This window comes from Danio rerio, chromosome 22, assembly GCF_049306965.1.
Source record: "Danio rerio strain Tuebingen ecotype United States chromosome 22, GRCz12tu, whole genome shotgun sequence".
NCBI classification, from domain to species: Eukaryota; Metazoa; Chordata; class Actinopteri; order Cypriniformes; family Danionidae; genus Danio; species Danio rerio.
The window spans coordinates 34,106,791-34,120,564 of record NC_133197.1 but is presented as its reverse complement, the minus strand read 5'-3'; the positions used below and the strand labels follow the sequence as shown (position 1 = coordinate 34,120,564).

The 13,774-nt window shown below is 40.3% G+C and overlaps 1 protein-coding gene across 50 annotated transcripts in view; it reads right to left on the bottom strand.

The window, feature by feature from the left end:
* Positions 1 to 13,774, bottom strand: part of dock3 (dedicator of cytokinesis 3) — a 397,524-nt gene that overhangs the window by 45,122 nt on the left and 338,628 nt on the right. For 40 of the 50 annotated variants that reach the window (XR_012397895.1, XR_012397898.1, XM_009296480.5 and 37 more), the window contains 5 exons: positions 13,446 to 13,573; positions 13,209 to 13,355; positions 7,443 to 7,541; positions 7,246 to 7,340; positions 447 to 522 (listed from right to left, as the gene is read on the bottom strand). Coding sequence is in view for 48 of the 50 variants with exons in the window: in XM_009296480.5 (XP_009294755.3) it covers positions 447 to 522; positions 7,246 to 7,340; positions 7,443 to 7,541; positions 13,209 to 13,355; positions 13,446 to 13,573 (545 nt within the window). In the remaining 2 variants the exon portion in view is untranslated. The remainder of the gene's footprint in view (positions 1 to 446; positions 523 to 7,245; positions 7,341 to 7,442; positions 7,542 to 13,208; positions 13,356 to 13,445; positions 13,574 to 13,774) is intronic. The other 10 variants (XM_073937561.1, XM_073937562.1, XM_009296482.5 and 7 more) reach the window with 1 other exon arrangement.

Below are 13,774 nucleotides of genomic sequence, written 5' to 3'. Positions count from 1 at the left end.
TAACATGTCTTCAGTGGGTAAACTAGTCTTGACTGTTAGCTATCTTATCCATTTCCTGGTTTGGATTCAGAACTTAAGCTGCTCTCCGCGTTTTCCAAGGGACATCCAGCGAAAGCCCACGCTGACAGACAGGCTTGTGTTTTTCTCCGCAAGATAACCTTCATTAATAATTCAGTAGATGTGAACTTCCAGAGACGGTCTCCCTGGTTAGTGGCACCATCTGTCTTGATCAGGGAGGAGCGCTTCATTAGAGTGGATTAGAGAGAGCCAAGAGTGTCCAACAGCAGCAGGACACCGTAAAGGCCCACATCAGGCACGTTTGTGAACATGTGAATGCCATCTCCAGGAGAACAGATGTGTGTGTGTGCGTGCGGAGATGATGTTTATGGTTAGTGTTTGCTGCAGTGCCAGGGAGTTGGTTGTGAAAAATGTGCAGAATCACACACCTTAAAATCGAAGTCAGCATCTGTAAAGCTTTTATGGAGAGCAGGCGACAGATACTGAGTTGTGCTCACGATGATACTGCAAGAAAGAGAGAGACAAGTTGAAGCATTTGGGGTATGTTCATAGATTTTATTTCAAGAGTTCACACTTAGCTGATGATTAATTATAAAAGCTTGTTTGGCGTGCTGTCCTGGGAGAGAGCCCTGAGCTCATGAGATCCTCGAGCCCAGGGCTCCCTCCCGTTGCAAGGCGGGAGGGGAGTTTGAGCTCAGGTAGATCTCGAGAACTCCCCTGCTGTAGCAAGTGAATGTTCTTGAAATTAACTACGAACTAGAAGCGTGTCTATGGTGCCAATTTGGATTGTTCAATTGACTTAATTGCATGTTTTTAGGCGGTGGGAGGAAACCGGGGAAGCCGGGGGAAACCCACGTGAGCACGGGGAGAAGTGCAAACTCCACACAGAAATGTCTGCTAGTTTTGGTAAAGCCAGGAACCAGAGACATTCTTGCTGTGAGGCGACAGTGCTACGCACTGGGCCACCGTGTCACCCGTCTAAGAAGGAGGAGTAGGGGAGGAAGGGGGGACTCTTCAAAATGAAGATAGCAATGGAATGAACCCCAGGGTATTTATAGTAGTTTAGGAGTCGTCTGATTGGAGCGTAGTGAATTGGATAATGCGGGTCAGCTGCTAGCAATCATAAGCACGTGATCCTCTCGAAATTTGTTTATACATAAACTTCACTTATAGATTGCTTTCGAAAAAAATCCTATTGTTGCAGTTTTTTAATGTTTATTGGCAAATTTAGATCTTTTTTTCATAACTGCTACTTTCTTGTAATCGCACGACACACCTACAGGCTCAAAAACCAGAAATACATATAAGGGCATATGTTTTATTGTGATTTGGGACTTTTTTAATCACAAATCGGATTTGGCTAGAGAAGAAATTGTTATGCCTAACTTAGCCTGGTTTCTCTCCAGGTTTTTTTCTTTCACTTTGGTCAATTGGTGAAGTTTGTTCCTCAACTGTCGCCACTGTCCTGCTTGGTTTACATGGATAGATTAGCTCTTCAGTGTTTGGACTTTCGGCAGTCAAGATTAAACCACATTGAACTGAGCTAAACTGAACTTCAGCTCTGAACTCTGGACTGACACAGCTTCAGTTTACTAGAACTTCTGCGTTCGGCTGCTGCCACTCAATCTATATAGAGTGGAGGAACTATGACGTCAATTTGTATGCAAAAACCCGGAAGCGAGTTAGCATTTTAGCTCTTCCGGTTCCCTCGTCCCAAAGTCAATAGGTTTTTTTGTATGGGGTTTCAGTAAAATCGCTTAAATAAGGTCCGTGGAAAACACAAATTCAAGATACTTTCACATTTTGTTCTACAACATAAAACACATCAGTTACAGCACACTATTGAATTTTTTATTCGGCCATGCTTCTTTAAAAAGACGGTTGCTATCAAGTTGCTAAATGGGACTACAGGCGGTGTCGGAGACATTATATGTCATCGAGCTGAACTGGTCTGGAGCGCAACTCGCTTGTGTTGGGCATTTGGATTTGTCTGTTATTTAGGTATTTTCAGGAATAGTATTTTATAGTTTGTAGTATTATTCTAATTGGGAATTCTTATTGTGTGTAGATAATGCCTTTACTTGTAAAGACCGTCGAGACTGATTCATTTGTTGATCATTTATTTTAATTAAACAATATTATGAAGATACTGCAGTGCAGTCTGTCTCTTTCCTACTCTCAGTAATGCAAACGAGTCAATAAATGTGTAATAATACATGCATAACTGTCATTTTAACATGATCAAGTGATTTTTTTTCTTCATCTGAACACATTTTACTCTGTCATAACTGCAATATTTACACTCCTCCATAAAATGTACAGCATATGTGACTGTATAGGCTGCTTTTCGCTGTACGTCGTGACATAAAAGGAATATTGAATGTTGCTCTGTGTCCATGATGATGGAACTTGCAGGCATTTGATAGACTTGTTCCTCCTCACGTCTCATTTCTGTCGTCTGTTAAGGTAAGCAGGCTGTGTGCACGCAGTTTTAAAACTTTTAGAACAACCGTAAAGAAAAACAGATGTATTTCCCACGTAAAAACATAGGCCTATGTGTTTGCGTATTTATTAGTTTATAATATATAGCGTGGATTATAATATAATAAACAGAGAGATTAACTCTTTGTCATGGACATTATTTCTAAAAAGGAGCATGATAAGTCGTCTGTAGTAGTGTGGTATTGACGTCACAGGCGAGCGCCCTGAAGGCAGTGCAGTCCGTTTATAGCCTAATGTTAGCTTTCAACTCTTACGTTTGCATTTAAGATCCAAAAGTGCTCAAAGTTGTATTTTCGTGTGAGGATTGTCCGGCTGGACAAAAAGTGTAAGAGTAATGAACAGTGTTTAAACACAGAGCTTATTATTTGCAATCTTCGAAAAGCCTATGGGAAAATCCTATAGGGATTTTCACAAGGGAACCAGTTTTATGCTAGCAGCCGATTAGCAAAGTGACGTCATAGTTCCTCCACTCTATTGTAGAGGCACTATAGAAATACTGATCAACTGAATTGATTGAACATCTTGCAATTCTGACTTTTTTCTCTTTTAAATTGGATGAAAAAGAAGTCAGAATTGTGATGTTTTGTTTTACATCACAATTATATATTTTTTCTTTTTAATTAATTTTTTTCCCTGGCAGAAAAATTTCATAATTCAATTTGGAAATTCCATTTCCAAAATTCTTTTCAGAGTTTGATTAAAATACAATAAAACAGTAATTATTGTGTAACATATATTGACCATTTAAATTAACTGTTTTCTATATTAAAGTTTTAAATTTATTAAATTCTGTATTCTCATGACACGGCTACCTTAATGTTACACCATCTAGCATTTTTTCACAAAATGTATTATTTAAAAAAAAATTAAATTATAATATTATGAAAAAGTTACACAAATTGGGATCACATACAAATGGTAGAAATAAAAGAAAAAACAACAACAAAACAGTCAGCTACTGGCAGGTGTGTGTGTTTGCATGTGTGTGTGTGTGTGTGTGTGCACATGCAAAAATACCTAGGTGGACAGGTCAGAGTACATAAATAAGAGAAAACTACTACTATTTCAACAATCTACAACCACTATTAGTACAACAATAAATATTAGTTCTTATGCTCAATGTTTTTGTGAATTTCATAATACATCTTTATCTTCAGGATTCTTTGATAAACAAATCTGAATGAATAAAATATAAAAATCTACCAAAATTAGTTTTTTATATATAAATATCAGTTTTGATTTAGAAATGTTACTGCAAAAAATGCTTTTCTACATGAGTTTCTGCTGTTGTTGCTTAAATCAAGAAGCATTTTCTAGACTAGACTGTCTTGTCTTCAGAAATAGTCAAATTGAAGTGTTTTTTACGGAGACCCGGGAGGGACATGATGGTGGAGAAAAAAAAAAATGGGTGGAAGAAATACAAAATGCGTGGGAGAAAAAAAAACGAGCGATAGGTAAGCATATTTTTGAAAGTTTTTGCGTTCTCTCGCAAATATGTTTTGTGTTCCCTTGTAAAACTGTTGTTCAACAAACACTTCACTTCATACATGACAACCCTCCTGTTTTTGTTGGGATTCTCCTATATTTTACCATTATATCCTATTATTAATTATTTTGTCATATTTGTAATCTTGAAAGCATGTTGAAATTAATAAAAAATAATCAAAAAATAATAAAATAATAATAATAAAAAATATAAAAATATATATATTAAAATAATAAAAAAATGTCTGAATTCACTTTCTTTCGATTAAAGCTGATTATCGATCAGCGCCCCTCATTTGCAACCTCTGAATCAGTGAATGCATGTATAAGCGCTGACTGACTGAATCTCTCGTTTTGTTTTGTTTGACAACAGAGGTGTCACTTACCACTGATATTTAACGAAAGCATACTTTAACCGTTTCTCCTCATTTAAGAGCAAATTAGTTGTGTTTGAAATAAAACACGCAGGACGTGTATGTCCTGCACTTTAGCTCCTCTTTAAATGGCATGTACAGCTGATCTGAAAGTTAGTCAGCGCTTATAGATGCATTCACTGATTCAGAGGTTGCATATGAGGGGCGCTGATCGACGCGCAGCTTTAATGGAAAGAAAATGAATTCAGACATTTTTATTTTAATTTCAACATGCTTTCAAGATTAAAAATATGAGAGAAATATGGGAAAATACCTAATAATAGGATATAATGGTAAAATACGGAAGAATCCCGGTAAAAGCAGGGTTGTCATGTATGAAGTGAAGTGTTTGTCCAACAACAGTTTTGAAAGGGAACGCAGAACATATTTGCGAGGGAACGTAAACTCTTTCTAAAATATGCTTACTTATCACTTGTTTTATGAATTGTCACGTCCCTTCCGGGTCTCCATAGGTTTTTCCTTAAAACAAACTAAAATATCTACCAGTGGGTTTAGTAAAATAAACTTACTGCAAACTGAAAATATGATCATTTTACTTAACCCCATTGGCACATTATTTAGCTTGTTTTAAAGAAAAACTCGAATAAGTCACAGCATTGAATTATTTAATATTGTGAGGTAGACCGAGTTGAGCTGAATTCAGTGTATTCGTGCCAAGCAGCAGTAATTTGAATTGTTTCTTTGTTTACTAAATGACTTGCGCCTAAGAAGAAAATGCCGACACAGTAAATGTGCAGTGGTGTTTGAAGGCGTTAGACACAGAGCGCAGACGCTCTTGGAGGTCATTAATAATAGAGGTGTGAACCTATACTGGTCTCACGGTTCGGTTCGGTTACGATTATCATGCCATCGATTCGGTTCAATTCAAAATCTCGGTGCATCACGGTGCATTGACGATGCTTTCCATATATAGTGTTATATTTTAGGGGGGAGGCTATAACATGCTGTCTGTATAAACACACAGCACCACACTGTCTCATATTCAAACACATTCACAAACATAGACAGCATCAAACAAACAAACACCCACACGCACACACACAAACAAACACACTTAAGCCCTTGCAACAGGGAGAGCTTGCGCTGAGCGGAGCAGAAAAACGAAAAAAAAACGAAAAAAATAAAGCACTTTTCCGACGGTCCCTTACAGAGAGCTCCTCTCAGCGCGAGCTCTGCTAGCTAAAGTAAACGCAGACTGCGAGGGCTTAAACGGAGCAGTGCTCGTAATGTCGAGCGAAAAAAAGAAAGACAGCTGTGAAACATAACCAGCTTTGTCTTTTTGTAGGAAACACACTTTAGATCTTTTTAGGGTAAGCGTTTTTTGAGTTATTGCCGTCTATAACTGAAATTGTCAGGAAAATCGAAAACAAAACCAACTGAAGCGCGCTCATTTCTGGCGCCCCACTGGATATACAGCGCCCTAAGCATTTGCCTATGGTGCCTATGCCACGGGCCGGCCCTGAGTTGGCTGAGTGTTGTAAATAACGGCGCTCACCTCCCTCGCGACAGAGCGCATAGGAGATAAATGACGTCACTATAACCGGTTATGGTTATTACTGAATCGATACCGAATTGTCCGCGTCTGCATCGTGGTGCACCGAAGAAACAATTAATTTTGACACCCCTAATTAATAATAACACTAATACTGAAACGGTACAGTGTTTTAGAATGACCAAAACGACATTTCAGATGTTCTACAGTGTGCTCAGCCTGCCGGTTTGTCCATTCACACACATTTTCATCATCACATGATCTTTTTAATGCGCATACTGGACTTTGCTTGGAAGAAGTGTTTCCATCAGAGTTTATGCACATCTTTTTTTATCGAATAAAAAGTTTATCCTACTCAGTTATGCGCATATGTTTTTTTATACGCATTTTCAAATTTTATGTGCATCTTGACGTTTCCATTTGTTATGGTCAAATCCAAAATGCACTTAAAAATAGGTGGATGGAAAGTGTGGAAAGTTTTTGCCATATCACGCTATTTTTTTCTTTTCTGATCGACCAACACTATCAACATGGGTCACTTGCACTAGTTTAACCACGGGATGTTTTTCCACCTCATGCAAATTTTCTGCTCAAATTGGATTATCTGAACTTCCAAGGTAGACCGGATTGAGGCGACTTCAGTGTGTTTGTACCACGCAGCAGAAATTTGACTATTTCCGAAAACAAAACAATATAATTTTTTACTTGTCTAAAAAATCTGTCATGATTTAATAATTTTTAGATATTTATAGTCTACAAACAAGCCAAAAACTCTAAGAACAGTTTTATCTCTTCTCGTTTTGTAGTGTATCTGAGACCTCCATACTGTAAGTGACAAACGCCCCATTCACACGGGGCGTCAGCTTCAACGCTTCCCATACACTTTAAATGGGTGACTTCAGGCATTGCCGGACTGCATTGTGGATCCTTCGGCCTTGCTTCAGAGGCGTTGCTCGCTGAAGAAGTTGGGACTTTCTCAACTTTTCAAGTGCTGACGGAAGTGTCAGCCAATCAGATAGCTGTATGCAAATACACCAGCTCAGACAGCAGCCGATTGCGGACTAATTTCATTGGTTGACGCTGCTACGACGATCGCGTCAGCCCCAACTTCAGACACGCCTTCAGTCAAGCGTTGATGCTGAAGCCCCATGTGAATGGGGCGATAAGCATCCAAAAGTCACCGTACAAGCTCAAAATATGATAATCAGTATATAATCATAGTCATATGATCATAGATAATCAATATATAATCATAATAATAAGCATCACACTTATTTTATTTTTTCAAGAAGAAATGCAGAACAGGATCCTCACTTGCTGGTCAGCAGTCGCATGACGTTCCAGTCACGTGGGAAAATACTGAGCTTCATCAGGTTTCTGAACACACAGAAAATCTTCAGCAGAAACTCCTGCAAGAGAAAGCATTGAGTAAGCTCTGGGAAACATTTTAAACAATATTATAAATGATTCCAGATCCCTGGTTTCTGAAATGCAGAAGACGTCTCTCCAACCTTCAGCTCCTCTTTGCTCTGGAAGTTGTCCAGCAGGTGTTGAAAGTGAATGTCCGACATTTGGCGCAGGAGAGACAGCAGGCAGGACACATACTCTCCCTGCCAATCAGAAAGAGGGTACGTCGCTGTGAGCCAATCAAATCTGTTTACTTTCCAATCACAACAAACAGCCAATCAAATGCATCCAAAGGGAGCAGGGGAGCAGAATGAATGAAAGACATGGAAACAATCGAGATAAGTTCCCTAATCAACACCATGTTCAGATTGCATGGAAATGTGGCCCGATTTTTATAATACTATTACTAATTATATTGTTATTTCATGGTGATGCAGTGGCGCAGTAGGTAGTGCTGTCACCTCAAAGCAAGAAGGTCGCTGATTCGAGCCTCGGCAGGGTCAGTTGGCGTTTCTGTGTGGAGTTTGCATGTTCTCCCTGCGTTTGCGTGGGTTTCCTCCGGGTGCTCCGGTTTCCCCCACAAGTCCAAAGACATGCGGTACAGGTGAACTGGGTAGGCTAAATTGTCAGTTGTGTATGATCATAAATGAGTGTGTATGGATGTTTCCCAGAGATAAGTTGCAGCTGGAAGAGCATCTGCTGCGTAAAAACGTGCAGGATAAGTTGGCGGTTCATTCTGCTGTGGCGACCCCGGATAAATTAAGAGACTAAGCCGATAGGAAAATTAATGAATGTTGTTTTGTGGCAGCAGGGTGGCTCAGTGGTTAGCACTGTTGCCTCACAGTAAGAAGGTTGCTGGTTTGAGTCCCAGCTGGTTCAGTTGGTGTTTCTGTGTGGAGTTTGCATGTTCTCCCCGTGTTGGTGTGGGTTTCCTCCGGGTGCTCGGAATTGATAAACTAATATGGCCATAGTGTATGAGTTTCTGTGTATGAATGAGTGTGCATGGGTGTTTCCCAGAGATGGGTTGCAGCTGGAGGGGCATCCGCAGCGTAAAACATATGCTGTTATTAAATGAGGTCATTAAATGAGTCCAGCGGGGAGGGATACACACCTAAACAATGATGTACCGTATAGTATGTTGTGTGGTAATATTTTATTAATGTGTACATGGAACATTACATGCGTTACGCCACCTTGCTGCAATTTCAGTTTCCCCAAACGGGATAATAAAGTTGAGTCTGAGATTATTATAATCCTTTAAGATTTCCAATATTTCTCTCAGACGAGCGAATAGTGGCTGAAATAGCAAATAGAAAGCTTGGCCTTTCAAACATCTGGATATGAGACAAACTATAACACTTTGGCCGCATTTACGCCTGTTTCACACCGCAAGCGTCAGCAGCGCGTGTTTTTTCGGCGTCCATGTTAACAGTTTAGAGCTTTCATACCGCACACAGCAGCAGCGCGTCGCTGAAGCAGCAGTGCAGCGATAGTTTCGGCGCTGGGTCTATTTTTGCCGCGCTGCTCACGCTCAATTAAAGTAACAGTGCATTGATAATGACCAAAACACATTGAATGACAGTAAAAAGTAGCAATTTTACCCAATAAATGCGTTAATAATGTCAAATAATTTATATATAGTCAATCAAATAAAAAACGGCAACAAACATTTATTTAGGCCCGAACTACAAAACCAAATGTAAAACAATTTTAGTATCAGTTTTGCTTAAGTTGCACGCTAGTGTTTCAGGAGAGGGGAAATAGACTATTTAGGGGAGTTGTAGTCCATAGCGAAGTGTATTGTGGGTAGTGTAGTGCGACACGCACGCTGGATTATGTGAGCTCGCTGTATGCTGTGCTGTGCAGCTCAAGCATAGCAAGAAAGTTTTAATCGGCTTTGTTTTATGTTCACTTGAGTTATTCCTACCGGGAGCTGTTTGCACTGTGAACCTGACAACACGAAAAAAAGTAAAAGAATTGCATGCATTAATTACTTTTGTCCGTCTCATCCTCTGCACGAGCATGAATTAACGAGCTGTTATTCTGCTGCTGGACATCACTGAAGCGGAGAAATTAACACTAGTTTGATCATGTATAAATATCATTGTAACTATATTGTATAAATATTATTATAACTAGGCCTACAGCGACCTGACAATCAAAAAACAAATGACATATCACAGTCAACTGTCTTCTGACTGTAGACACTCCTATAGAGCTTGAGAAGCACACAGCACTATTTGATCTATAAAATTTGTAAAATAAAGATTTGCAGGTTAAAGAAACCGCAGTTGCCGCGGGCCTTGCTGCAGATGAAAAGTTTAAAAAGTGTATTTGTATATAGAGAGACATGGGTAACTAGATAGAATAGACAGAGAAATGTTGATCTCTGCAGCAGCTGCCGAAGAGCTGGGCGCTGCAGACGCAGCTGGTGTGAAAGGCAAACGCCTGCGTGCTGCTTCTGCTCGACATACGCTCTGCTCACGCGCTGCTGACGCTTGCGGTGTGAAACAGGCATTACACTGCACTGTTCAAGTGACTCAATTCCGATTTTTTTTCTCCCATGTGGCACAGATCGGATATGGCCCATGTACGTGTAAGCAGGAACAAGTCACAGGGATTCTAATTTACTCAAATCAGATTCAGGCCTTGTTCATATGTAGAAATTTATCCGATATGAGTCAGATCTGTGTTCTCGTGTTTCGTGTAAGCAGGTAGTTTTCACCTGGCAATGCGAGTCGAGCGGCATTAAAAACCATAGCGAATGACGTCAATCTGACACTTTCATTTCAGAACAGACTTCAGTAGAGTCCCAAACCTTAAATCTCATACACGAGGACTTAGGGTGCTTTCATACCTACACTTTTGTTTCGGAACGTGTCTCGTTTGCCCAGTTAGCGCGGTTCGTTTGGCATATGTGAACAGGGCAATCGCACTCTGTTCCGCGCCAAAGTAATCGCTCCGAGATCGCTTGAATGAGGTGGTCTCGGCTCGATTGAAACGAACCCTGGAGCAGTTCGATTGCAGTGAGAAAGCGATCCGATCCGAGCGCGGTTTTATCACAGTGTTTTATGGATATGTAATAGGCTTACGGCTATATGAAGAGAGAATTATGAGTATGGCGGGAAGTTTCGCGAGTCTCCGGATGCCCACAAACGAGTGATGATCTCCTGGTAATCTCGTGTCTCCCTCCCGGTCCTCAAATAGGCATCGTCGCGCACACTTCTCACCCCTCCCCACCGCGTCTCTCCTCAGACACGTCGTGCGTGCGCACCCTGTCAATCACCACCAAACCACCACCTCTCCTGACAGCTTAGCGGGACGCTGCAAAATAAACCCTGACACTCTGACCAATGTAAGGAGAGTTTACTCGCACGTGACTTGTTTTAGCTCTTTTGGTCCGATTAGAAACTTTGCAATGTGAAAGCGAACCGCTCCAAGAGCAAAGAGCAACAATGTAACGATTGTAATCTCTGTTTCGGAACAACTGAATCGATTCACAGGTGTGAAAGCACCCTTAAACAGTTTTAGTATTGTCATATAGCACAGGTATTTAAGCATGTTAATGAGAGCAAGAGAGCGCAATGTCCGTCACGTAACCAATATAAACTAATATAAAACTAGTGCATAGCTACATCACGTGCATATATCTATTATGGATGGATCACAGAAATAAAGTATTTTTTTTACTTTTTGTAACAAAATATACTGAATGCATATTACACACTGCAATATACTCACAATCTACTCGCACTATTGCAAACCTTGGGTCACTGGAGTCCCTAGACACTTTATAAACAAAATGAGTTGTGTTTGCAAACATGTAATGTTATTACAGTATATTCTTAGTGAATTTACCCCATCTGGACTTTCCTTGGTTCTTTTAACTAAACAGACACATAAACATGACTAGTTTCTGCTGGGTTTTGTTTGAAAGAGATCTATCATGAATACATCCACAAATACCATTAAAAACAAAATAAATGTGTATCAAAGAAGACATCAAATGTGTAGATCTGAGTATGTATGTGTTTTAGATAGTTACTGTTGAGTTTTCCCAGCAGGTGTTAAAACAAACTAAATGCAGGAGACAAAAAAACAAGAATAAGACAAGCATGCACGGGTGAGTCTCATGAAGCCTGACAAGAAACATCCCAGCCTTATTTTACGCAAAAACAACTATGTATTTAAATTTTACATAAAGAAAGTTGAACCAAAAAACAAAATAAATGTAATGGTCCAATCTTTTTTATTGTGTTCTTAAAATATGTACTTTATTCGCAGTTTTCATGAAGTTCACCCACACGAAGACATACTGTATTATGTGTGAGTCAGTGAGTGAGTGTAAGGATACATAAACACAGATTTGAACGCAAGAGAGAGAGAGAGAGATAGAGAGAGAGGGGGAGAGAACAACAGTGCTCTTATTTACATTCATTGAAAATCATGTAATATACTGTACACTCACTGGCAACTTTATTAGATTCACCTGTCCAACTGCTCACAGATTTCTAATCAGCCAATCACATGGCTGCAGCTCAATGCATTTAGGCATGTAGACATGGTCAAGACAATCTGCTGCAGTTCAAAGCGAGCATCAGAATGGGGAAGAAAGGGGATTTAAATGACTTTGAACGTGGCATTGTTGTTGCTGCCAGACGGGCTGGTCTAAGTATTTCAGAAACTGCTGATCTACTGAGATTTTCACGCACAACCTTCTCTAGGGTTTACAGAGAATGGTCCAACAAAGAGGAAATATCCAGTGAGCGGCAGTTCTGTGGGCGCAAATGCCTTGTTGATGCTAGAGGTCAGAGGAAAATGGCCAGACTGGTTCCAGCTGATTAGAAAGGCAACATTAACTAAAATAAGCACTCGTTACAACTGAGGTCTGCAGAAGAGCATCTCTGACTGCACAACATGTCCAACCTTGAGACGGATGGGCTACAGCAGCAGAAGACCACACCGGGTGCCACTCCTGTCAGCAAAGAACAGGAAACTGAGGCTACACATCACACTGGCTCACCAAAACTGGACAATCAAAGATGGGAGAAACGTTGCCTGGTCTGATGAGTCTCCATTTCTCGCTGCCACATTCAGATGGTCTGGTCAGAATTTGGCATCAACAACATGAAAGCATGGATCCATCCTGCCTTGTATCAGCGGTTCAGGCTGCTTGTGCTGGTGTAATGGTGTGGGGAATATTTTCTTGGCACACTTTGGGTTCATTAGTACCAATTGAACATGGTGTCAACGCCACAGCCTACCTGAGTATTGCTGCTGACCATTTCCAGCAGGATTACACGGCATCTCATAAAGCGCCAATCATCTCAGACTGGTTTCTTGAACATGACAATAAGTTCACTGTACTCAAATGGCCTCCACAGTCATCAGAAATTCAATAGAGCACCTTTGGGATGTGTTGGAACGGGAGATTGGCATCATGGATGTGCAGCCGACAAATCTGCAGCAACTGCGTGATGCTATCATGTCAATATGGAGCAAAATCTCTGAGGAATATTTACAGTACCTCGTTAAATGTTAGGATTAAGGCAGTTCTTAAGGCAAAAGGGGTCCAACCAAGTACTAGTAAGGTGTACCTAATAAAGTGGCCGGTAAGGGTATATTTTATCTAGTCAGTTTGGTGTGATTAACATATTTTTGATATCTTGTTTGTTCAATGTTATACTTAATAATGATTCTGTATAAAAAAAGTGCAATTTTACTTTAACTGGGCTGTTGCACTCTATAGTCCGATAAAGCAAACTAAATATGAAAAAGAAATCTCTGTAGAGATGCTGCCAAGCAGGTGGAGTAGAAAAGGGATGAGGGGATGGAGGGAAGGAAGAATATCAGATTTGTTAGTTACTAACAGTGATCTCAGCCGTGCACTGTGGACAGCGCTGTCCTCTTACCGCCTCCTGAGACTGAGATTTACTCATGATGGCCAACAGTGTCTGCAACAACACATCCAACAAACTCTCCACCATCATCTCCACCTCCTCCTGCACAGAGCTCTCCTGCAGACACAAGAAGACAAACATTGACTCAAGTCACCAACAGGATTTTTTGAGTTTCGATGACGCGCATATTGACAGAAGTGTGTGTACCAGTGAGCTGCTCTTAATAATGGAGAAAATGCTGCTCAGGATTCCTGAACAGATGAGAAGCTCCTTCTGTTGCCGCAGATGCAGATGGATGTGGTGAAGAACAACAGGAAGGAGAATTCTCCTTGATTCTGTGCAAAGAAAGAGAGGGCGGTGTTTAGGATTTTAGACATTCACTATAATAAAACATGTATGTGTTACACCTTTTGAGGTACTAAAGCTTGCCACTGGGATAGTACCTTTAAATAGGCTGATATGTTCTCAGCATACCCTCTTAAAGTGTGTATTAATACCTTACAGTACTATTAAATGCCCTTGTGCTACTATGAACC